The sequence below is a fragment of the Callospermophilus lateralis genome, chromosome 15 (assembly GCF_048772815.1).
Source record: "Callospermophilus lateralis isolate mCalLat2 chromosome 15, mCalLat2.hap1, whole genome shotgun sequence".
Classification (NCBI taxonomy): domain Eukaryota; kingdom Metazoa; phylum Chordata; class Mammalia; order Rodentia; family Sciuridae; genus Callospermophilus; species Callospermophilus lateralis.
Genome location: NC_135319.1, coordinates 69,569,498 through 69,596,095, shown reverse-complemented (window position 1 = coordinate 69,596,095; position 26,598 = coordinate 69,569,498). Strand labels below are relative to the sequence as shown.

General features: G+C 40.3%; 1 protein-coding gene across 3 annotated transcripts in view; it reads right to left on the bottom strand.

Moving 5' to 3' along the window:
• Cnnm2 (cyclin and CBS domain divalent metal cation transport mediator 2) overlaps positions 1–26,598 on the bottom strand; it is a 126,000-nt gene that overhangs the window by 13,183 nt on the left and 86,219 nt on the right. For 2 of the 3 annotated variants that reach the window (XM_076835138.1, XM_076835139.1), the window contains exons 2-4: positions 14,061–14,204; positions 11,354–11,491; positions 9,181–9,350 (exon numbers count right to left, since the gene is read on the bottom strand). In XM_076835138.1, coding sequence (XP_076691253.1) covers positions 9,181–9,350; positions 11,354–11,491; positions 14,061–14,204 — 452 coding nt within the window. Of the gene's footprint in view, positions 1–9,180; positions 9,351–11,091; positions 11,157–11,353; positions 11,492–14,060; positions 14,205–26,598 lie in introns of those variants that run through there. The other variant, XR_013088817.1, reaches the window with a different exon arrangement.

Here is a 26,598-nt window from a genome sequence, read left to right as displayed (position 1 = left end):
CTCAAGAGACTTGCAAAAAGGCACAGGGGCTGTGGGTCTGCTAATTAAATGAGGTCAGCTGAAGATCAGAGCACAAGGGCTGGGGTTGTGGCTCAGCGGCAGAGCGCTTGCCTCACATGCGTGAGGCACTGGGTTTGATCCTCAGCACCACATAAATAAATAAAATAAAGGTATGTGCCCATCTGCAACTAAAAAAAAGTCTTTAAAAAAATCAGAGCACAAAATCATAGTCATCTCAGAGGATGTCAAATGTCATCCTATGTCTATCAAGACAGGGCCCCAGGCAGGGGAGGATCAGCCATCTTCCTTCTAGAAGCTGCTGAGTCCAGATCATCATGCTATAGGACGAGGGGTGCAGATGCACTAGGTTGGTGGCTCCTAAACATTTGGGTTCCAAGAATTAGTAAAACACTCCTCTACCCCCAATGGGTGACCGTTATAGGGTTGCTATTTCATTATCTTCTGTTACCATCATTTCATAAAAGATCAGATATTTTAACCCCACAGATTTAGAAAACATAATTTGAGAATAATAGGACTTCAAACCGAATACATCCAACTTTTTGAAAAACTCATTGTAACCATCTTTTTCTCATTTTGGTGAAAACTGCTATAATATCAGCACATAGGAACAACCACACTACATTAATTTTATTCCACTTATAGAATCACAATAGATGAAAGGACTCCTGCAGTCTCTCAGCTCTAGCTGTCTATGACCCTGCAACTGCACGAGCTTTAACAACTGCCAGCCCGGTGCCCTCTCCATAGGGTCGAGCTCTTCTGACAGGCAAGTTTTAGGAACATCCTGGAAACACATTTTTTTATTCATTAGTGTGTGTCAGTGGCTCCAAAAAGAGATCTTTTTCAAATAACCCCACCATACGCAGACTAGGGCCATCCCCCTGATGAAATGGCTTGTCCAGCTCAAAATCAATTAGGTGTCTTCTCAGATAACTACTTCCACACACAAGGAGCAGCATATTGATTTTACTTTTGAAATATTCATAAATTGACTATCACATTACCAAAAAAAAAAAAAAAAAATCAGGACAGGACATAATGAATGCTAGGCATTCCCGGAGGGAACTAGGGCTTTCTGTTTATAAACTGACAAACTAGAAAATCTCACAATGCCAAGCAGAGCTGGCTTCCCAAGTAAAAATCCTAGCACAGAATCCTACCTTCCTTTGGATGAAGGTCTTGGACAACCTCTTCTCAAACTTTCTAAGCATCCACATGTCCTACAGCATCTGCTCCTGTCACTGGCCTTAGAGTGTGGTCCTATGCTGTCCTAGCAGGTGCAGCCCAAGTGCCGTGGAGCAGAGCCGTGAGTGGTCAGTTGGCCAGGCTGTTGCAGATGACTTTCTCAGGTACCCCAGGACCGCTGCTCACCCTCAAGTGCAGATTTTTAGATTTTATCTCACTTTTGTCTTTCAGATCACTATCATAGAGCATCCTGTGGGGCTTGCCAGGGGCACAAACATGAAGTGGTCACGTTCCAACAAGAGGGGAAGTACCACCCAAAGGTGCCTGTGGTTTTCCATCCGGAACTACAGATGTAGGCCTAGTGTTCCAAGTTTGCTTCATAAGATTAACTTTTTAAATTTTGGAAGTTAACATGGTGGCACCTGCCTATCATCTCAGCTACCTGGGAGGATGAAGTAAGAGAAGTACAATGTTCAAGGCAAGAAGATCCCGAGTTTGTGACTAGCCCCGGCAACTTAGCAAGACCCCATCTCAAAATATTTAAAAGGGGTTAGCGATAAAGTTCAATGATAGAGTGCCTTGGGTTCCATCCCAATCCCCATAACTGGAAAAATGAATATGTTATTTATGCATGTACATATTCTGCTAGTCAAAAATTTAATTTATATATATTTTCAGCCATCTAGTTGACCATCTTCTAACAAAGTGCTTATAAATACACTGGCACCAAGTTGTACAAATTTTTTAAAAATAGTGTTAATGCTGGGTGTCCCAGTTATATTTTTCTTTAAAATAGGTGTATTATCTGTACTTGGCTCAAGATTGCAGATCCATTCCTACCACCCTGCCCTTCAAAAATAACACTCTGGCATTCAAAAATGCCAATACTGAAGGTTTAAATTCTCCTCCCAATAACAAGTGAAACCACATAGTTTTGTCAAGAGCCATATGAATTCCAAGATGCCACCTGCCATCTCCACAAAAAAACAATAGTCATTTTAAGAAAAATATCTTTTGAATCCATGTCAGAAGCTCTGAAAGAGTGTGGATAGGCAGGTGATAAAAGAAAAAAAATATATTAATCTGAAGCATGAAATCAACAAGAAAAAGTAACTTCAGGAAAAAAATATATATATAGTCAATTGGCAAAGAAAATGTTTTCCCATTATCTCTTTTTTAAGTTTGTTTTATTTTTATTTTATTTATTTATTTTTAGTTGTAGATGGACACAATACCTTTATTTTATTTATTCATTTATTTTTTAAATATTTATTTTTTACTCATAGTTGGACACAATACCTTTATATATTTATTTTTCTCTGGCGCTGAGGATCAAACCCAGGGCCTCACACATGCTAGACAAGGGCTCTGCCACTGAGCCACAATCCCAGCCCCATCATCTCTTATGTTTACAAAAATAATAATTTGGTCATGTGCTGTGGAAAAGCAATCATACTATCTTTCATTTGATTTTACAGACATTTTACTCCTCAAACGACCACTGAGTCCTTCGTTATAAAACACCAACTGTGTAAGTTATCCAGTGATCTATTATATTTTGTCCATTTTTATTAAGAAAACAATTTACAGCAGTTATGGTTACTATGCCCATGCAATTCTTTTTACTTGACTTATTGGGAGGGGTACCAGGGATTGAACCCAGGGGCACCTGGCTATTGAGCCACATCCCCACCCCTATTTTATATTTTATTTAGAGACAGGGTCTCACTGAGTTGCTTAGCGCCTTGCCATTGCTGAGGCTGGCTTTGAACTCGTGATCCTCCTGTCTCAGCCTCCAGAGCCACTGGGATTACAGGCCTGTGCCACTGCACCTGGCACTTGACATACTTTTGCATGTGCTTTCTGCTTTTATACTACCTAGTGGTGCCTCATTATGATATCTCAGAGTTTGATTAGTTATTGAGCATGTGAACTATTTCTATTTTATAATTAATATATTTGATTGTATATCTATATATTTGCATAGATATAGCTTTGTAAAGCAATGGTTTATTTAGATGTGAGACTACTAAAGAATCTGAGAGGTTGATAGCACTTTTTCTGTATACTATTTAGAGTTTGGTTTTTTAAAAAAGATTTTTTTTTTTTTTAATAGGTAGACACAATGTCTTTATTTTACTTTACATGGTGCTGAGGATCAAACCCAGTGCCTAACAGGCATGCTAGGTGTGTGCTCTACCTCTGAGCCACAATCCCAGCTCAAGATTTTTGCTTTCTAAAATCAATAATGGATGCTTAATTTAGTTGCCTTTCTGATATTTATTGATACAAGCATAACAATTTTTTACTACTTTAATTAATGTGGCATATTTTGATTTTGTTGTTTTTATATTAAACTAACCTTTCATTCTAAAATAAACTCAATTCAGTCACCATCACAATGAGTAACTCTTTGGGTATATTGTTACTATCTATGATCTTTTTATTCAAAAATTCTACATCAATGTTAAAAAGTGACACTGAACCATAATCTTATGTTTTAGAATTAAGCCCATATTATAAAGAACGCATTTGACTATCATATCATCTTGTTCTATGATACAGAAACATTGAGTTCTTCAAAGTTTGATGTTTTTTTCCCTATCAAATCCTTTATTCCAGCTGCTTTTTTTCAGAAACAAGAGAACTTTTTTCATCTTTAATCACACTAATTATGAAAGACAATATTGATTTTGTTAATTTTTCTCTTTTGGTAGCACTGAACCCAGAGCCCCATTGACACTAGGCGAGTGCTCTACCACTAAGCTGCATCTTCAGCCCCAGTTTTGGGAATCTTTTTTTTTGGTGCTGGCGATCAATCAAGCATGCGAGGCAAGCACCAACATATATCCCTAGCCCTGCAGTTTTGGTTATCTTTTAAAAGAACCAAATCTTGGGTGGTGCACACCTTTAATCCCAACAACTTGGAAGGCTAAGCAGAAGGATCACAAGTTCATGACCAGCCTTTGCAACTTAGCAAGACCCTGTCTCAAAATAAAAAATATAGCTCAGTTGGTAGAGTGATTCCCTTGAATGCACAAGGCCTTGGGTTCAATCCCCAGCACCACAAAAATAAATAGATAGATAGATAGATAGATAGATAGGACTAGAGATATAGCTCAGTCGTAAAGAACCCATGGGTTCAATTCCCAGTCCCTTTATTATTAACACTACTAATAAAATGGGGTGGGGTTGTGGATCGTGATAGAGCGCATGCCTAGCATATGTGAGGTTATATAAATAAATAAAACAAAGGTCCATCAACAACTAAAAACATTTAAAAATTTAAAAAAATAGGAAAACCAAATGTTGATTTTATTTATCAGTTATAAGGTTTTATTTTTTACTTTTTTTGGGGGGGGCCTTAAGTTTTGAGAGGAAGGAGAGTATCTAATTGTCTTTAAAGCATGATAATTCCCTGAGGGCTTTCCTCAAGGAGAAAATTGGAATGTTTCTTTTTTTTTTTTAATAAATTTATTTTTTTTTATTTGTTCTACTTAGTTGTACATGACAGAAGAATGCATTTCAATTAATCTTACACAAATGGAGCACAACATTTCAATTCTCTGGTTGTACACGACGTAGAGACACCATTTGTGCAATCATCCGTGTATCTACAGTAATAATGTCCATCTCATTCCACCATCTTTCCTACCCTCATGAACCCCCTACTTTTATTTTTTAGTTTATTTTTATGATATTTTATTATTTAATTTGTTCTTTTAGTTTATTGCTTTGTCCTTTTGCAACATAATTGCAGTTTTTTTTATTTAAGTACTTAAAATTTCTTAAAACTGAATAAATGGCATTACATTACTTAATAGTCTTTTATGGTATACTATGTATTTTAAGATATTCTATATATTTTCTCCCTAATTCAGTTGCCATTAATTCTAATATTTAATAATTATCTTTTTAAATAGGTAGCACATGCCCACAGTAAACAGCTCAACCTCCACAGTGAGAAATACCCCCTTCAACTCTACTCCCTGCTCCAGGCCTCGTCCCAAAAGGAGACAATTACAACCAGCACCTTTCAATAAATTTCATATATTTATGTTTGTGTGAAAGAAAAGTCTAGGGTTTTTTTCATTCTCACAAACAAGAACAAGTTATACACACCCACAGTGCCTCAAATATAAACCTACATAAGAAAGTTTATCACAATTTTAACATGGGTAACTACTTTTTTTTTTTAATAATTTTTTTTTTTTAAAGAGAGAGTGAGAGAGGGAGAGAGAGAGAGAATTTTAATATTTATTTTTTAGTTATCGGCGGGCACAACATCTTTGTTTGTATGTGGTGCTGAGGATGAAACCCGGGCCGCACGCATGCCAGGCGAGCGTGCCACCGCTTGAGCCACATCCCCAGCCCCTATGGGTAACTACTTTTTGATTATGCTTTTATTCCTAATTTCATTATGCTCCATGCAAGAAGTTTTATGAAATTTCTATGTTTTTGTATTTATTAGAGTGTACACTGCGACACAGTAAATGATCAGTTTTTATGAAAGAGTGAACAAATATTTTTACAATATATTTCTCTGGCTTTTTTGTTTTATTTTCTTCAAGTCTATTCTTTTACCAGTTATGTGATTTAAAACTACTATATAACTTTTCTTGGTATGCTTGCTCTTTTATGATGGTGGAAAAACATCTTTACTGAGATGCCTCAAAAAAGTAACCACCATAGGACTCGGCTTGGTATTTTCCCCAAAGATCTAAAATTGGGATACTACAGCGATAACAGCCACCGTATCAACATTTATAGTACTATGATTCACAATAGCTAAATTATGGAATCAATCCAGGTGCCTGTCACTAGAGGAATGGATTAAGAAATCATTCCAGGGGCTGGGAATGTGGCTTAAGTGGTAGCGCACTCGCCTGGCATGCGTGCGGCCCGGGTTCGATTCTCAGCACCACATACAAACAAAGATGTTGTGTCCGCCGATAACTAAAAAATAAATATTAAAAAATTCTCTAAAAAAAAAAAAAAGAAATCATCCCAGGGGCTGGGGTTGTGGCTCAGCAGTAGAGCACTCACCTCGCACGTGCGAGACCCTGGGTTCGAGCTTCAGCACCACATAAAAATAAAAAAGTGAAATAAAGGTATTGTGTGTCCAACTACAACTAAAAAATAAACATTAAAAAGAAATCATCCTATCTATCTACCTATCTATCTATCTATACATACACAGAGTTCTACTCAGCTATAAAAATAATGAAATTGTGGCATTTGCCGGTACACAGATAGAAATGGAGAACATCATGCTAAGTGAAATAAGCCAAACTCAGAAAATCAAAAATCAAATGTTTTCTCTCACATGCAGAAGCTAGAGTAAAATAAAGAAGGAGGAAAGGATAGGATAACAAAGAACCAATCAAATATAAATTAATAGGCAAGTGAAAGAAAGTCTAGTAGAGAAGGAGAAGTGGGGGAGGACAGGGAGGGAAAAGGGGAGCTCATGAGCTGAAATCAATTTCCATGCATGTGTGAATCTGTTGGGATGGACCCAACTACTACGTATAGCTATAAAGCTCTAATGTAAAAAAATCTCCACCAAAGTTGTGTTCCTCACCATTTCTACATTTACATTTATATTTTGTTAGGTTATTTAAGGCATATATTGACAATTTAGCTTGAAAATCTACATTTCTGTTTAAAACTTGAAGTTTTAGCCTTTTTATGTATGCGTGGTAGGAGTACTTTGTATTACATAATTTATAATATATTCTTTTAATTAAGTTTATTTAAACCATTTTCTTTGACTACATTACACTTTATTTCATCTAGGGATTAAACTAAAAAATGATGATTCTATGTACAATTAGAGTCACAATGTCAATTACTTAAGACATTTTTCTAGAGTCAAAGGGGATACTCTGTTATTTTCTGGGTACCCCAGGTAACTGGCCAGTCTGCTAAACTCTACAGATTAAATACCTCCACAGGCCTGTTCATCAAGCAATCAAAGTATCTATAACAAAAAAATAACAACAACAACAAAAAAAGTATTTATAACACCTCATGACACTGTCAGTTCAACAAACCTGTCAACTTACATAAATATTTAACAGGAGGAGATATTCAATACTAGTACTTATACATAAACACCTTATCAAAAAAATACATTTAAAAGACTTGCTTATAAATAGACAAGGATTATAAAGTTCCTTTCCTATAACATTTTAAGACCCATGGATTTCTTTTATAGCAACAGAGCATTATCCAATCAGAACTAAATAAAAGCTAACTACACAAAAATAGACAACAGAAAGCCACATTATTTGTTACTACTGAAATTCACAGTATCAATCCTCAAAATTCTTTTAAACAACAACATTTAACTATTACTCAGTTCTCTAGGCTTAGGGAATAGGTGAAATAAATGAAATAGCCCCGCTCCCGTGCCCTCAGCTTTGAGCTTACAATATACAGATAAAAGAAGAGTGAATGAAAGAGGCTCAAGTTAGTAGATGCTGAACTCATGAACCTGGAGATGGAAGCTGCTAAGAGTGGCACGAAATCAGCAATCCAGGGTGTCTTTCTGCTCTTTCCTCCTGGTCCCAGACGAGGCACATCTGAACACAACACCTGGCAGAGTTTCTGACACCTACACATCTGAGAAGAGTTGTTTTCAAGTAAAAATGACCTTTTTTTTTGATTCAGAAAGCTGGGGCCTTGCAGGACTCATATAAATTTTAGGTCCTACCAAGTACTAGTTATATTCTTATAATCATGCTTCCACTTCATATCTAAGGAATAAGAAATATCAGAAAGCTTAAAATGCTAGTATTTGTGCATTGAAAAACTCAGATTTCCTGAGAAAGTGACTTGCCAATAAAGAGGTACAAGCTGGGCGCCTTAATCCCAGCAACTCAGGAGGCTGAACAGGAGGATCACAAATTCAGGCCAGCCTCATCAACTAGGCGAGGCTCTGTCTCAAAATAAAAAGGACCAGGGGTCAGCTCAGTGGTAAAGTGTCCTTGGGTTCAATCCCCAGTACCAAAAGAAATTAAAAATTTAAAATACAGGGCCTGGGGATGTGGCTCAAGCGGTAGCGCGCTCGCCTGGAATGCATGCGGCCCGGGTTCGATCCTCAGCACCACATACAAACAAAGATGTTGTGTCCGCCAAAAACTAAAAAATAAATATTAAAATTCTCTCTCTCTCTCTGCCTCTCTCTACCTCTCTCTTAAAAAAAAGAAAAAAAACATTAAAAAAAATAAAAATAAAAAAAATAAATTAAAAAAAAATTTTAAATACAGAGGTACAAGAAGACATGAAACCTGGGATTTTATTCACTGTGATATCCATCTTGGTCTCCATGCCACAGGCCATGTGCTGTGCACTGAGATGTATCAAGACCTTCTGTCAACTGCAGCACCCAAGCCCCACAGGGGGTCAGAATGGATGGCCTTCCCCTTGGGTGGTGGATGGTGTTCTAATGAGAGGAACTAGTTACCCTACCTGGAGATGCTGTCCTCCTTCCATCAGTTCCTCTGTCAGAGTCTATAGTTAGTATTAAGGATAAAAACAACTATAAATGGATTATTTTGATGGCGCTAATGGCTTGGTCACTATGTAAGGCCAAGTCCTCATGAGGGATGAAAAAAGAAGAGAGGTTCCCAAGGAAACCATGACAATAAGTTTCAAACACCCATTGGGATTTGGACAGGCACAGGTAGGTACTTTTCCAAACTCTTCAAGAAATACCAACAACCACATTCACCATCCTTCATTCAGCACGGAGCCTCGGCCATCACCAAGTGCCCTTCGGTGCTGGAAACTAAAGTAACAGTGGCACTGCTTTCCAGCAGGGTTATTTTACAGACATGAAAACAGAAGAAATTCTCCCCTAAACAAAAAGTTAGGACACCTTGACACCCATTCACCTTCACCAGGCCTCCTCAGACTGAAAAGGCGGGTGTTCAGTGAAGCAAACAACTGTTGAATAATTCCTCTGACCTGAAGAATGAGAACGAAGTAGTCTACAGGTCTGTTGCGCTGGTAGAGGTAGTACTCTGGGGCTTTCTTGTTCTTCTCATCATACTTCAGTTCCTGGATGACATTGGGGTGCTTTAGCAGCCTTAGAAGGATCTTCTCTGACATCTGGGATGGGCTAAATGCTTCTACTTCTATAGATATAAACACAACTTGACATTACACTTCAAATGGACTGAAAAGATCATGCTAGTAATTAAGGTGTTCAGATAGCAAGAATACTTGGCATCAAAGTGATACAACATGGGTGAACAAGGCTTCCGTCTGATGATCCACTGGGGACAGATTACCTGGGAGAAATTAGAAAATGCTCAATTCTCAGGTTTGTTCCTTTTTAATCTTTCTTTTTCACCCTGTCATTGGGTTCGGTCTCCTAAAAATGCCCTACGTTTCTGACATGGAAATGAAAACCCATCAGCAGCAGGCTCCTTGAGCGCCAGGAGGCCTCCAACAAGCAGGACAACCAGACTGTCCAAAGACAGCGGGAGGAGGAAGCCAAGGTCGGGCAGCGCCGAGGCGTGGGTTAGTACCGGTGCAGACACGGGCTCCCCTCCACTCTCCCGCGCAACTATCCTGCGATTCCAGGGACCACGGAAGGAGAGAGTCGGAATAAAAGCAAGGCCGTGCACACATCAACATGCACTCCAACTTGCCAACAACCAAAAAAAAGGAATGTTGGTCAGCGCTGACAGAGATAGGAGCTTTCTTTAAAATAACAAATGTCCAAATTACTGACTTGAGGGCGCTATTCCTGAAACTGGACTTTATGGTTTCTCAGAGGCAGAGTAGGATAACATTCAGCTTTAACGTGTGGTTCTTAAATGAGGAGGACAATATTATCGGAATTAGAAGAAGAATAATAAACAAGTTAAAGATATTGTTTCTTTTTATTTTTTTTAAATTGATGCTATATATGAGCTATAAATTCTGTATTCACTTCTGCAACTTTTTGGTAATAAAAAATACATAGCAGAAAATTTGGAAAATAGAGAAAAAGAGAAGAAAATAAAAATTATCTATAAGCCAACTACTTCGATAACCATTCAGAGCAATTTGGTGAGTATTTCTTTCCAGTGCTTTGCCTAGGCATGTGTGTCTGTGTACCACAGAAACACAACTGTGATCTTAATGTACACATAGCTTTAGGTCCTGTTTTTTCCCTCTTTACATTAAAGTCATGGACACCTTCCCATGTCATAAATGAGACTGTGAGCACTTCCATGTATCTGAAGGCGTAGGTAGCATTCCGCCACGTGGTTGTTGTTGGCCTTCTTTTCAAAATATCTTAAGTATACTGCATGCAGTTGAAAGGTACTGGCTGCCCATCTTGGAAACAGACGTCTTCTACAAGCCTCTGGTTACTTTCACATTTTCTCACACTTCCCCTGGCCAACAGAGCTCACCCTTCACCTAGGGAGCCATGTGAGGATGTGGGAGGGTTAGTCAGTCTCTTAAGTCCATTCAACCTTGACCTCTCGGGAGCAGTCAGTGCCGGCTGGGTTGGTGGCTTTAATAATGTGAACACTTGCCTCCTGGAATGGGCCCAAGTTAACAATCTGATTTGAAGAGGCCACCAAGAAATCCATGTCAAAGTCCTTAGAATTTCTGATTTCATCAAAACCATAAAAGATAGAGATTTAAGTCTGAGAACCTATGTTTCTTCTTTGCAAATCATAGCACCTGTGTTACCACTGATGTCCAACTGTTCTTCCAAGGCAAGCTGAAGAGAGAATTACTCAACTGTCCAATCACACGAGCTGTGTCTGGTTTGCACTGTCAGCCTACTCCGCCAGCTGGCTGGCCCATGGACTTAGCTGGAAGGAGATGGCCTGGCCTACTGAACACATGCAGTGTGGCACTGACATTCATCCTTACCTTTCAGACCAATTTTAAGTTACTGGTCCACCCCTGGTAAATGTCTCAGAGGGTTCATGCCGACACTGAACACAGGAGAGGAGAGAATTTAAAGAGAAAAAAACAAAACAAAACAAAAAAACAAAAAAACAAAAAACAAAACACAAAAGTGGCATTACTTATCACCCCATTTCCCAGTCTCCACCCCCAGCCCCCCACTCAGTGCTGGTGAGAAATGGCTCCAGGGCTGGCAGCGATCTCAAACTGTGATAAGCGCACTTGCCTGTTGCTAGGAAACGGTGCATGGCCAGGAGAAGCTGCGGTGATATTTTAACCTTCATCTCGCTGTCTGTCTGCTTAAAGGCAGAAAAATCTTGCTTTCTTTCACGGTGGGCCACTTTCTTTTTCGTTCTGTTATCGGCTGAGGGAGGAATGAGAAAAGAAGGAAAATAAGGAAATACAGTCCTTTAGCACAGGGATCTTTTCAGATGGAAGAGACAAAGCACACCGGGAGGCCAGCCCCTGCAGGAGCGGGCACTCGGCTCCAAACACCACGCAGGAGCAAGGGGCAAAGTCCCACCAAGTTGGCCTAGAGCACAGCCACCACAGGGACCTCATCAGACCTCACGAAGGTCGTCAGAGAGCCCTTATGTCAGACATGACGGGGCAGACAGGCACGCGTGGCCTCCCGCGACTCAATGACACCACACTCCAGTGAAGAACTGCCACCTGGACACACACAAGGGACACTGTCTCCCGCCCTTAAGAGGCCGCCCCGCCTCAGAAGAAAGAAATAACATACAAACAAAACCCCTCAGGAAATAAGAAAGCATTCACAAAACACTATTGTAATTAATATCTTTTGATTTCACTTCTGCCACTTGCCATGATTTCCTCAAGGTCAAGTGAACATGAAGAAGGTGATCCAGAACAGGGCTGAGCAAGCCTCCCCTGGAAAGGGGCAGGGAGTGCAGACCTGGGGCCCCGTGGGCTATACAGCTTCTGTTACACGGATCCACACTGCTGTACAGCAAATGAATGAGCACAGCCGGATGCCAACAAAATTTCAATTATGGACACAGAAATTTGAATTTCATTTAATTTCCACATCACAAAGTAATTATTCTTTACTTTTTCTTTCAACTTAAAAATGTGAAAAGCCCTTCTTAGCTTGCAGACCTTACAAAAATAGGTGACAGGCAATCGTGGGCTATAGCTTGCCAACCCCAATCTAGAAGGCATTTTATGCCAAATTATTTGTTTAATTTTTTTCTCTGGACAAAGTAATGATCAAGGGAAAAAAAAAAAAAAAAACAAAACTGGCTTAAAGACAAGACCCTAATTTCTTGCTCCACCTCCAAGAACCATGAGTCACTGCATTGTCACTTCCTGCACAGGGCCAGACAAATTGATTACAAGGCTTTTCGTGGGGAGAAGGCAATCTCATCTTATATGCTTTTCTTCTGTCTCAAACTCTCTGAAAACCAGACATTATAGATCAACAATATACCTGAAATCACAAGTTCAGCACTGAGTACCATGCTGGGTACAAGTACTGTAATGGGAAGGAACACTTCTGTAGGAAAGGAGTCCAATCCCAGATACAAGAAATTCAACTAACATTTCTATTAAACCAAAGTAAGTGAGATCTCATAAACACTGTAAGTTGTCTTTCTAACGACAAGAGGTTCCCTGGGAAAACACATAAGCATTCAGAGACACACTTGGTATTCATCAGCAGATTAGAAGGCAGGACGAAAAGAATGTAAACACGAAAATAACAACATTCTCTATTATGAGGCCTTGACTACCTTCCAAGTGTCAAAAGGATAAAGCGGACGTGGGAAAGTGTTTTCAAGAACTCTATACAGGTTATCAAGGATGGTGGAATATGACGGACATCATTATCCAAAGTACATGTATGAAGACACGAGTTGGTGTTAACATACTTTATATACAACCAGAGATATGAAAAATTGTGTTCCATATGTATAACAAGAATTGTAATGCACTCTGCTGTCATTTATTTTAAAAAATTAATTTAAAAAAAGAACTCTGTACAGTCATTTAAGTATGATGTGTCAAAATGAATTCTACTGCCATGTATAACTAATTAGAAGAAGTTTAAAAAGTAATAAAATGTATGATTAAGGCCAGGAAAAAGAAAAAAAACCAAAACTCTATACAGACGTGAAAAGGGAAAAATGGGTGCATTTTCAGAAGATGATGCCTCAACCTACTGGGACAGTTCATGTCCCCCTCCAAGCCACGTTTCAGAGCCAAGAGAATAAATAGAGCTAGATGTTCTCTCTACCCCATCCCAAGAGCCCCCAACCTCTTAGGCCTTACGACCTCTTTGGCAATGACTCCTGGAAGACTGTCCCATTGCTACGAGTGGGATGGGATGTCCTCTGTCCAGCAATTCAGTTGTACACTTGAATGAGACAGGAAGCAAGTGCAACACTTAGCCCAGGGTCAAGTCCAATGTCTGGACAAACAATATTTTCCTACCCCTCCTGCTCTGATCTAAGCCCAAGGATCCTGAAACATGGAAATCTAATCAGCTATCATCCATCAATTTAACAAACCCTATTCGATTTTGAAATACATGAATTATAAGCTTAAGAAGAAACTGAAATTCATTTGAAAACAATTTGCCCAGGTGTATAAAATGAAAATTAAAAACAATGTAAAATACATTTGAAAACCAAGAGCAGAATTCCTGTTTGGGGCAAGCAACATGCAGATTAATGGTCAAGAGAAGCTGACTTTTCAAAGAACATTGCCACTCATCATTACAGAATTTGTCTCTTCTTCCCCCTTGATAAAGGGATGGGAATACACTGAGAGGTTGTACCCAGCCTACACACATCATGCTTAAGTATAAACAGAGGCGGACAACGTGGGAGAAGAAATGTCAGATGACTCACAAACAGAATGACAGAAAAAGCAATGGTTTTAGGAAATTACACTCAGATGATTCTACTCACTGTATAAATCTGTTTCATCTAGAATCTCAGATTTGATGATTTCTTCAATCACATCTTCTAAGGTGACAATTCCCAGAACTTCATAAAATGGATCCCCTTCTCCCTCATTGTTCACCCGCTGCACAATAGCCAGGTGAGATTTACCTTTAGAGAAGAGAAAAGAAAAAGTTGAAGGGCTGATTTTTGAGATTCCCTGAATGACATCTTATATGTGATTATTGTAAAAATGGTAGCAAATCTTTTGCAGCAAAAATGTCATACCAAATTATCAAAGTCTGTATTTCTGTACTTGAAATTGGTGTGGAAACAAATGGAAAAGCTTTCCGAATCACTGAAAACATTAAGGTGGGACCGGTTTTGCACACACTGTCCTGCGCCACAGTCCTCCGCTCACTCAGGGATGTGTCTTCAGCGCTGGCAGCTCCTCCTCCGGAAAATCTTACAAACTGTCACTCGAACAGACCAGTTGTCTCTAAGTATGGTCTGCGGACCTCCTAAAGGGTCCTCAAGACCCTTTGGAGGTTGATGAGGTCAAACTATTTTCCTAAGAATATTAAAATGTCATAGGCCTTTTCCCTTCTTTTTATACTTGAATCAATGGCACAGAGGCACCTTGCTTAGCTCGGAGCCAGGCCACGGGAGTCCCCAGCACCAATGGAAACTACTCACCACGACATGCTTCAAGAGGACAAAGAGTTCATTTCTCTTAAGAATGTTCTAAATAAAACAGTACACATATTTACTCCATTAGATCTGAACCCTGAGTACATCTCTTTTAATATTCTACTTGACAAAATGGGAAGAATCATAAACATTCTGCTACATTCTGAAGTACAATACCTGCTTTGAGGGACAGCACCTGTGTGACTGCTGCCAGCTGAACCAGACACAATTTTTGTTGTTTTTTTTTTTTTAATGCTGGGGATGGAACCCAGGGTCTTGCTCATGCCAGGCAAGTGGTGTACCACTGAGCTAACCCCTTAGCCCAAGTCACTTTTTTATCAAATGCCATTTTTACTTAAAAGAATGACTGTCAGACAAATTATGGTTATTTAGATGTATTTGGGAGACATTTTTGCAAAAATGAACAAAATGATCATGTCACATCAAGGAAAGTCATGGGCAGTGCTTGCTGCCAGTGATTAAAAACTGGGATTTCAACAAAAAACCAAATTTTGGGAAACTCATATCCACCTCTAGGAAGCTTAGCAGCTTCTCAGTGGTTAAAGATCTTCTTTTTTTAAATGGGACAGATGATGATATTAATGAATGCAACTTTTAAAATACTGAATAATGCAGATGTGTGAACAGTTTGACAAGCTGCATAACTCAGTGAACCAGTATTTTTCGTGACTATGGCAATGATATTATAAAATCATACTTAGATAAATGATCTGCTCCAAGTGCAAGACAGAACAATGGGAATTTTTTTAAAAAAAGAAATAATTTTAGTTTTGCAGAAAAGTTGCAAGGGTAGGAGAGAGTTCCTATGGACTTTTCACTCAGTTTCTCTACTGTTACATCTTGTATAAGCCATTAACTATTTGTCACTGTATTTTAGCCATTAACTATTTAAAAAAATTGACATTGACATGTTGCTATTAAATTAACTCCAGACTCTATTTGGATTTTACTTTTTTCCAAAAAAATGTTTTTCTCTGTTTCATTGTTCAGTCCAGAGTACTGGGTTGCATCTAGCTGTCATGGCTCCCGGTTTCATCTGGTCTATGACAGCTTCTCAATCTTCCCTTGTTTTTTATAACACTGACAATCTTTTGTGTGTGTGTGTGAGTGTGGAGAGGTAGGGTACTGGGGGACTGAACCCAGGGACCATTTACCACTGAGCCACATCCCTAGACCTTTTCATTTTTGATACAGGGTCTTGCTAAATTGCTGAGACTGGCCTTGAACTTGCATCAGTCTCCTGAGTCACTGGGATTATACCTGTGCACCACCACACCCAGCTGATATTAACAATCTTAAGAAGTTCTGGTTGGGTCTCAGGTTTGTCTGATGTTTTTCTCAGAAGGGGTTACGAGATACTCTCATGACATGGTTGATGATGTTCTCCTTCATCATTTGGTTAAAGTAGTGCTTCCCAGGTTTCCCCATGATAAAGTCACTCATTTGCTCTAATTCTATTTTTAGAAACAAGTCACTAAGTCAAATCTGTCCCCCAAGGGAGGGGTGAGGAAGAGTAATTGACCTCTACTTCCTAGAGTAGGGGGGTATCTACATATATTATTATTTGGAGAGGAGAGTATCCACACACAATCTTGTGAAAAGAATATTTCAGCCAAAGAATTTTAATGGGACAGAGTATTGAAAGTCCATTGTTTTGATTTTATAATGATTCTATAATGCAATTACTTTTTTTTTGAGGGGTGAGGGCAGGTACAAGGGATTGAACTTATGGGCACTCAACCACTGAGCCACATCCCCAGCCCTATTTTGTGTTTTATATAGAGACAGGACTCACTGAGTTGCTTAATGTGTCGCCTTGCTGAGGCTGGCCTGGAACTTGCGATTCTGCACCCCCACCGCCCCCAGCCCTCCAGCCTCCTGAGCCTCTAGGATTGCACACAGGCTTCCCTGCTCCTGGTAACTCTTATTTTGTACATGTTTTTCCCAAAAGGTATGCATATACCTTTTAAGGAACTAGCATTTTTGGAATTTTGATGAACTCAAAGGAGAGTAGCTACAACTATCCAAAAAGGCACTTAAAACACATCTTTCCCAAATATATACCTGTGTGAAGTCAAATTTTCTTCATATATTTCAACTAAACACAATATTGCACGGGCTAAATGTGGAAGGTTATGAGAACCCAGCTGCCTTCGGTTTGCTAGATAACACATGCAAAAAAGGTAAACATGGACATTCTTCTTACTCTTTTTGTTTTGGAGAATATGATTATTTTTAATAAAATGTTAGTTATGTTAACATTCAATAGATTCATGTTAATGATGGGGGACAAGCTCAACAGTAGAGCACCTGCCTAGCACATGTGAGTTCCTGGGTTCCATCCTTAACCCCCACAAAAAAGTTAATAAGTTAATGTTTTAAATTTCCATTTTATTTCAAGTGCCATAAATATCAAAAGATATAATCAACATGAACAAAAGTTCAAGGGTTCTTAATAATTTTTAAGAGCTTAAAAGGATTCTAAGACAACAAAGTTTAAGAATTGTTGCACCAGAGGATGACAGAGCGCAAGGGAAGAACATGAGCTCCCGAGTTTAATAGCCTTGAGTTTGAGCTTCACTCATTAGCCATCACTAGCCAGATGACCCACAAGCAAACTATGGAACATTTCTTTCTTTCTTTCTTTCTTTCTTTTTTTTTTAACTTATTTTTAAAAATATTTTTTAGTTTTGATGAACTTTTATTTTTACTTATTTGTGTGTGGTGCTGAGAATTGAACCCAGTGCCTCACGCATGCTAGGCAGGTGCACTACCGCTGAGCCACAACCCCAGCCCCCCCACTATGGAACATTTCTAAGCTTCAGTCTCATCTTTGAAACAGGCTCATGCTAACTGCCACCGCACAGGGCTGTTGTGAAGATCAGAGATAACATTGTTAACCAGCAAAGTTGTTCCTGGAATCAATCATGGAGTCATCAATAAGTGGTAACTCTTATTTTTTTAAAAAATATTTTTAGCTGTAGATGGACACACTATCTTTATTTTTTTATTTTTATGTGATGCTGAGTTTTGAACCCAGTGTCTCCTGCATGCAAGGCAAGTGATCTACCACAGAGCTACAACCCCAGTCCCGGTAACTCTTATTCTGTACACATTTTTCCCAATTGTAAGACACCATCCACTTATTACCAGATTAGATATAGGAGGGAAAACCCACCACATTAAACAAGCAGAGCGACGAGAAGAGGCATCTCAATTTCAGAAAAATCATTTAAAATAAAATAGTAAAACACATTTCTCAAACACAAATATTGGTTTAATCCATCCACGGCACATAAAACATATCCTTAACTGAAGCCAATTCAGACATGATCTGGAAACTTCACAATTACTTTTTAAATGACAGAGGGCGGTGCTTCACTAAAGCTCAATGAACCCTTCTGAGGTGGGTAAATTCATGCAGACACAACCAGTCAAACAAACTAGAATTACTCTCTAAAGGCCAGGTCTGATCACGTTCCTAACCCAGACTTAGGCACCAGCTTTGCTTATGGGTTTGTTTATACTTTCTTTCCTCAGTGGTCTACGTTTCTGCCTTGCCTCAGACCCCTGTACAGACAAGCACAGTCTGCTGGCCTAGAAACTGGACTGTTAGGCCATCCATGTCCGGCATCCTAGCAATTTTCATCCCTAGCTTGCTCACACTCTAAGAATGAAAATATTTTGAGCAAAGGAGACTCAGAGGGAAACTTATCAGCAACAGATATAAACCCTGCACCAGGTCAAGTCAACTCTCATCTAGTCAATTTGGTCCCGTAGGTTTCTCACATCTGCCTTCCCAGGGACCCAACATAAGCAGTTAAAAATTCTTGGTAAATGCTGTCTGTCGAAAGTTAAATTCTTTTGCTATTCCCAGCTTGTGATCATTTAAAAGGAATTTTCCAAAGCAAGGTCTAATATTAGACTCAAAATGAAGTTTCCATTCCACTGAGGCGCTATTCTCACCAAAGTAACTACCGCATAATCAGATTGTCTTGGAGCTATTCGTTTAAATGCAGATGGACATACTTGAAATACCAGCTCAATAGCACCAACAGATCTGGAAAGGTCTTACTCTGGGAGAAATCATTCATGTGAATTAGGCTTCTTAGATTGAAAAATTAGTAAGTTTTCCTCCCAGCTCACTTGTAGCCATTCACACCCTCTCCTCAAACTTTGAAACTTCTTGGGCCCCCAAAACCATACACTTTCAGTTTTGGAATTCTTCTTGAGAATTTGTTTTCTGAACCTACTTCCTGGTACGTACACACACACACACACACACACACACACACACACACTCTCTCTCTCTCTCTCTCTCTCTCTCTCTCTCTCTCTCCCCTCCCAGGCTTTTGGAGAAGAGTGATATGTACCATGTACCTGCCTCATTTAACCATTCACTGCAATGACCTGAGTCTTCAGACCTCATCCAGGAATTAATCAGAAGAAAAATGTAAACAATGTTCCAACACAGAAAACATCCCCCGCCCCCCAGGACTGAGGCTAGAACCCAAGGCTTCAGACATCTGAGGCAAGTACTCTACCACTGAGCTATAGGCCCAGTTCTTCAACAAAATCTTGTAACCCAGAAGACTGAGGCAGGGGGATCACAGGTTTGATGTTGACTCAGCAATTTAGTGAAATGTTGTCTCAAAAAATTAAAAAGGGCTAAGCACATAGATTGTATAGCACACTTGGGTTCAATCCCTAATACCAAAAAAGAAAAAGAAAAAGAAGAAGAAGCGATTCTCTGCTGTAATTAAAATGCTCTATGCAAAGTTGAATTGGGATTAAATTTTCACCTCCATGGACCCACAAATCAAAGTTTATTACTTGCATCTTCTTTGTGGATGGGTAAACCAGCCCAGAATGGTAGTATGTTAACCACTTTGCACATTTCTAGGCTCAAATTTTGAATGACAAATATCACTTGGTACAGTGATTAGGTGACAAAAGTTCATAACCACCTAATGAAAATACAGACTGCGTCTGCTATCACATAGAGTTACGGGCGATAAAGTGAAATGGACAGCAACAGACCAACTGCAATACCACGGAAGAGAGCCAAGCGCCAGGTGAAGCAGAATGGAATTGGGAACAACATGAGACGGCTAATACAAAAGTGGCATACAGTAGCCAGAAAGACCTCCTGATGTGAGCACAAGGCAAATGGAGCCTGCAGAGCCTAAGGTGCATGCAGACAGAGGATCTGAAACAGAACCAACGTGTTTTTGATTCTGAGGACTGAACTCAGGACTGCACTCAACCACCAAGCCACATCCTCAGCCCTATTTTGAATTTTATTTAGAGACAGGATCTCGCTGAGTTGCTTAGCGTCTCACTAAATTGCTGAGGCTGGCTTTGAACTCGTGATCCTCCTGCCTCAGCCTCCCAAGTTTCTGGGATTACAGGCATGCGCAACCGTGCCCAGCCCCAAGGTGGCTTTTTATATTCACCATCACTGCCGTGTGGCACAGCTCCAGAGGGTGCTGGCAGCACAGAATGCAGAGCTGAACAGTCCCCATGGTGTGCAGCTTCATGGCCCTCTCACAACCAACGACGGAGCAGGCAAACATTTTACATGTCTTTGTTTTTAATGGATTTCCAATTTACTAATATAAAACTGTAATACTACAATAAGTAGGAATCAATAGAGGAAGTTCTACGGAACTACTGATAAAAGAAATAAATGGTCTCCAACTAAGAACTCAGGTTCCAAATAATTGTCACACAAAGTTGCGGGTGATGAAGTGAAATGGGATGTAAGATATATTTTAATGGCCATAGTTAAGATCTCCCAAGGAAACCCATTTGCGATTAGTAGTCAGGGAAGCTGATGCAACTAGATTCAGTCATTTACAAGTGAACAAACTGATCAATTATAGATATGAACAATTTATAAACCATAAAACACTATGTAAGCATTGATGAACCATTGTTACACAAGCTCATTATTCATTCAATAAATATTTACTTTTGCCTACCATGTACCAGGCTCGAACCACAGGGAACCAAAGCCGTGGATCTCAAGGAACATTCTAGCAGGAAGGCAGACATCAAGGGAAACGGACAAAAACATATGTCAGATTGTGTTAAATGTGCTGCGAAGATAAAGAAGGTAGGAGTGGGATCCCACTTAATATAGGATGTCAAAGGAAAGAGCTGCGAACAAAGGTGACATCTGAGCAGAGCTGAAGGACACAAAGAAGCCAAAGGCAACAGACATGGGGCTGGTAGAGGCTGTCTTCAGGTAAAGGCCCTGAGAGGGAGATGCCCGATGGGCTGTAGGAAAGAGACGAGGCCCGTGTGGCTAGGACAGAACGAGCCAGGAGGAAAGGGCTGGAGAGGTGCCCTGCAGGGAGGGGGAACGTGCAGACCATGAAGCACTGCAGAGGCTTTGGCTTTTACTTGGAAGTGGTGAGTCGCTGGAAGGTTATGAGCAGAAGAGGGACATGATCTGATGTGTTGAGGGGTCACACAGGCTGCTGCGTTGAAAGAAGTCTTGCAGCTGGTGGAAGAGGATGGCAGCAGGGGGGTGGGGAAGCAGGACACAGTGAGGAGCTGCTCCAGCAATCCCAATGAGGGGGACCGTGGTGACAGCACAGCCATGAGAAGGTCTGGAGATAACATGTAGTTTTTATAGAGAGGGGCTTTTATGTTGCCCAGGCTGGCCAGCTCAAGTGATCCTCCTGCCTCAGCCTCCTGAGCAGCTGGGACAACAGGGCCATCACCATGCCAGCTTTGGATACATCTTTTAGACAGAGCTATCGGGACTTGCTGATGGATTGGAAATGGGCAGAAGACAAAGGGAAAAGTCAAGGCTGACTCTCGGGTTTTCTGGCCTGGCAATGTGAAAGACGAAGTGGCCATTTTCCAAGGAAAACTGTGGAAGGCAAGTGTTTGGAAGGCAGAAATCAGCTCAGTTTTGGACAGGTGAATTTGAAGTGCTTAATAGATATCCTACTGGAAAGTCAAAGAGGGAGTTAGATACCAGTCCAGAATTCAAACCAGAGAGAGAGAGAGAGAGAGAGAGAGAGAGAGAGAGAGAGAGAGAGAAATATGGCCCACAGATGAAAATTGGGAGTCACCATAGAGGGCAGTACAGCCAGAAGCCCAGTGAGATCAACAGGGAGTGGACAGGGAAAAGAGCTGGTCCTAAGGAATGCCAATATGTCAAATGGTTAGGAAGTTGAGATACAGCCAAGAAGAGCTTGAGAAAGAGGGAAGTTAAGGGGAGAATACATAGAATAGTATTTTGGAGTTCAATTAAATATTTTTATAATAATATAAATATTATAAATTTAAATATTTATATATATTTATATTTCAAGAAGCAGAGACCAGTCAAAAGTTATCAAATGTAGCCAGGCATAGTGGTGCACACCTGAAATTCCAACAGTTTGGGAGGCTGAAGCAGGAGGATCACAAGTTCAAAGCCAGATTCAGCAAACTGAGGTGCTAATAAGCAACTCAGTGAGACCCTGTCTCTAAATAAAATGCAAAATAGGGCTGGGGATGTGACTCATGGTCGAGTGCCTCTGAGTTCAATCCCCAGTACCCACCACCAAAAAAAAAAAAAAAAAAAAAAAAAAAAAATTATCAAATGTAGCCAAAGGGTCATGAATGATGATTTTAGTGATAAAATATGCTCAAGATAAGGAAGGTTGTGAATGAAGGATCCGAGGACTGTGGTCTAAGTGACGAGCCAGTCCAGTGCAACTTCACTGCTCCAAACAGGGAGAAAGCCTGGCTGCTTCTGCCAGGCAGCCTTAACCAGAGAGAAAACTCTGCCCTGTGATTTGTCCTCTTCCAAATAACACCTCCTTTAAGTCTCACTACTCTGGCAATGATAAATTAGATTTCAAATCACCCAGGCTTAAAATCCTGAACTTGTCCTTTCTCCCCATTCCACGTTAATGAATACATACACAGCTCAATGAAACTTTCTTTATACACGTGTGCACCTGCAGAACCACTTCCAGGAAGGGCAGGTGGGAGCGAAAGCATTAATAATGGGCATGGGGTGAGCACGCAGGAGGCTGCAGGCAGGAGAGAAGAACAGACAACAGGCAACATGGAGTGACAAGAGAAAGGGCGAAGTGGGTGAGCCCACCTGGGGCCCCACAGGAAATGCAGCTTGCACATGGCCTGCTCTGTAGGACCAGCATCTTCTCCCCATCTGGAAACACAACTTCAGAACAAGGAAAGCTTTTTCCTAGTATTTAGCTATACCTGGAATGCTGCTGTCTGGGTCTTGGACTTTTATAAGAGGCGAACAGAGCAGAGATGCTGTAAGATATACAAGCCATGGCACAGGAGGAACAATGGGAGAAGCCATGGAGGTTTAGCTAGAGGAGAAACCTGGGGGATGAGATGACAGAAGCCTGCAAACATCTGAAACCAAAGGCAGTCACTGGAATCCTGTGCCTCCTTATAACAACATGTTCCGGTCATAAACTGTGGATTCATCACCCTATTACCCCTCACCCTCTCCCTCGGCCCCTGCCAAGTCTAGCACAATGCAACGCCCCAGTCTCTTCTCTACTCCCACATTCCCCAAGAAAAACTTACTAACCCACAACTTAATCATAGCACTCCATTACTCACAAGTGCTCAGTTCCCAGCAATTACTGAATTAAGGAGAAAGCTCCTAGAAGTAGGGTTCAAAGAACATCATCATATCCCCCAAGTCCCCAAATGTCCCATCCTTCCATCCTCCATCGCTCTGCTTTTCCTATGCTCTTATGGTTCAGTCGGATGACTCAATGTTCCCCATCAGGGACTTCCCCAGCTTTTGCAAGGTTCTCCAGGCTATCCTGAGCCTTTGAATCCTTTCATGTTACCTTAATTCCACTCCAAATATCACCTATGCCAGAGAGCCTCTCTTCCTCCTCGAAGGCAGAAATCATCTTTTCCACTTCTGAACACCCATGGCTTTATCTGAATTTCTCCTAAGGCATTTGTCTCCTTTGGCCTCACAGTTAGGTCTGTGCTCCTTGTCCTCTAGAAGAGAAACCCCTGGCTCCCCATTTCTCTCCCATAGCACCTCGCTTGACTGCGCACCCTCTGCCCAGAACAGGTGAGAAGGGAACAGAGTCAGCAATCATAGGACCCCAATCCTTCATTAGCTGTCCTTGCACAACCCCAGGACAGCCCTGCCACACCCACACCTGGGCTCTGTGAGTACCTGGGTCTCTCGCCTGCATTACTCTTTATACTAGATAGGCCCTTTTCCTTAACCACTGCCCCCCCAACTCAACAGCTGCAAATCGAAAGAGGAGTCCTGAATTACAAAACATATAACAAACACCTAAGGCCATTTCTCAGATTTTTGTAATGAATACTTGATGAATGCTTATATACATCTTGTAGGTCTTCTACTGACTACAGGGAGGTTGATCCGGTATTATAGTATGAGCTGTGATGCTTAAATTTGCCAAACAAGAAGCAATGCAATTTTATTTAGGAAGTTATCACCTAGCTATTTCTGCACTGCTTAAAGCTAAAATAAAAATTAAAAAAAAAAAACCCACAGTTTGTTGTTTTTAAGTATTTATTTTACCTTACCATCCCCACCAGAGTTAAGTGCATTTTTTCCAATTGAGTTTTCCCACCATAAAATACACCAGAAAAATGTGACACAGATCTTAAAATAGCCCTATATAAACAATACGTGAGTGTATATATAGAAGCACTTGCTGTATATAGACATCACTGGGTTTAAATGATGATAACTGTTGCTATTTTAGGAGACAAAAGCCCCCTTTTACCAAAAGCCTTACTACTTCCAAAAATTCCAAGGCTGACCAGTAAGTGGTTGGCCTGCATCTCCCTAGCGGGACAGCTCCTCTCCCTAGTCACCAACGACCAAACTCGCAAGGAGGCCTGACCTGCTGTTCCTCATTGAGGCTCCTGGGGTGAAGGTAGAATCATGATTTCCCCAAAATAAACACCTAACCTTTTTTTTTGATGAAAGTAGAGATTTATTTGATACAGATACTATTTATTTATTTATTTATGTACCAGGGATTGAACTCAGAGGTATTTGACCACTGAGCCACATCCACAGCCCTTTTTTGTATTTAATTTAGAGACAGGGTCTCACTGAGTTGCTTAGCACCTCGCTGTTCCCAAGGCTGGCTTTGAACTCGCAATCCTCCTGTCTCAGCCTCCTGAGCCTGGAATTACAGGCATGCGCCACCATGCCCGGCTCAGATACTATTTCTTGATAGGACCATTTCCTGCCGAGAATCCTAAATATATTTACTAATGTAGTGGATTGTAACAGCTTTCGGGGAGTAGGTTTGCTAATGTTCTTTAGCCATTGGAACAAATCTGAAAGTAGAGAGGAAGCTACTTACTGAGGTGATCAGCCTCTAAGGGATTTTTTTTTTTTTTTTTTAAGCAGCAGATGGGGGCTGGGGATGTGGCTCAAGAGGTAGCGTGCTTGCCTGGCATGCGTGTGGCCCTGGTTCGATCCTCAGCACCACATACAAAGATGTTGTATCTGCCGACAACTAAAAAATAAATATTAAAAAATTCTCTCTCTTAAAAAAAAAAAAAAAAAAAAGAAGAAGCAGATGAACTGGGGTTGTGGTACAGTCTTAGAGCACTTGCCTGGCAAGTGTGAGGCACTGGTTCGATCCTCGGCACCACATATAAATAAACAAATATTTAAAAACCCATTTGCAACTAAAAAATATTAAAAAAAAAAAAAAAAGAGAAAGAGAAGCAGAGCTGGGGTATAGTTTAGTGGCAGTACATATGCTTAGTGTGTGCAAGGCCCTGGGTTCAAAATAAAAGATAGAAAAAGGTGAGAAGCAAAGCAGACAAATCAGGCTGGGGTTGTTGCTCAGCGGTAGCGCACTCACCTCGCCTGTGTGAGACCCTGGGTTCGATCCTCAGTACCACATAAAATAAATAAGCAAAATAAAGATACTGTGTCCATGTATAACTAAAAAAATATTTTAAAAAAGCAGACAAATCTTCTCCATCGTTAGTGGCTGGAACAGTCGCAGCACAATGCACAGGGCACGTGGGCCAGTTTGCCTCAGGCCTCCTCCTATTTGCTCTGACACCTGTTTCCTAACACTGAAGCTAAGATTAAGCCCACCTTTCCATTCTTCACTATAGCTTCTTTTTCTATATCCCTAAAATAGAACTGCTTAAAAAACAGAAGATTCAAATTGAAAATGCCTTTTAAGACAACTAATGTTTAAAGCAATTACTCTATATCTGCATATATGTTCTTGATGTGCTGGGGACTGAGCCCAGGGATGCTCTACCACAGAGCTACATTCTCAGTTTCTCCCTTGTCTTTGAGACAGGATCTTGCTAATCTGCCCAGGTTGGCTTTGAAATTATAATCCTCCCGCCTCAGCTTCCCAAGTAGCTTGGATTATAGACATGCACCACTGTGTCTGGCGTATTTGTAGTTATTTAAAAAATATCTTTAAATTATTGACTGGTTGAATTACCCTCCTTCATAAATATCCTTATGATGTAAGATCAGAAAATGATACTTTGGGAAAAACCAACCCATGTGGCACTGATTTTACAGTTATGTCAGTGGAGATCTGACTGCCTTCAATGGGGTCATCTGACTGCCTTCAACGGGGTCTACATTTACATGTTAGAAAAGTTTCTGAAATATATTAAAACCAAAGAAACCTGCCTGACACATTAGACACATGCAAAAATTTAATGAGTGGGAGAATCTACAATCACAAATTTATCTAAATTCTTTGATCATATTTTAATTTCAATATTCAATTTACAAACTTCTAGACTAAAATGATATTTCATTTGTTTAAAAACTACCTCCTACACATTTCTGGAAGTTTCCTCTGGACTT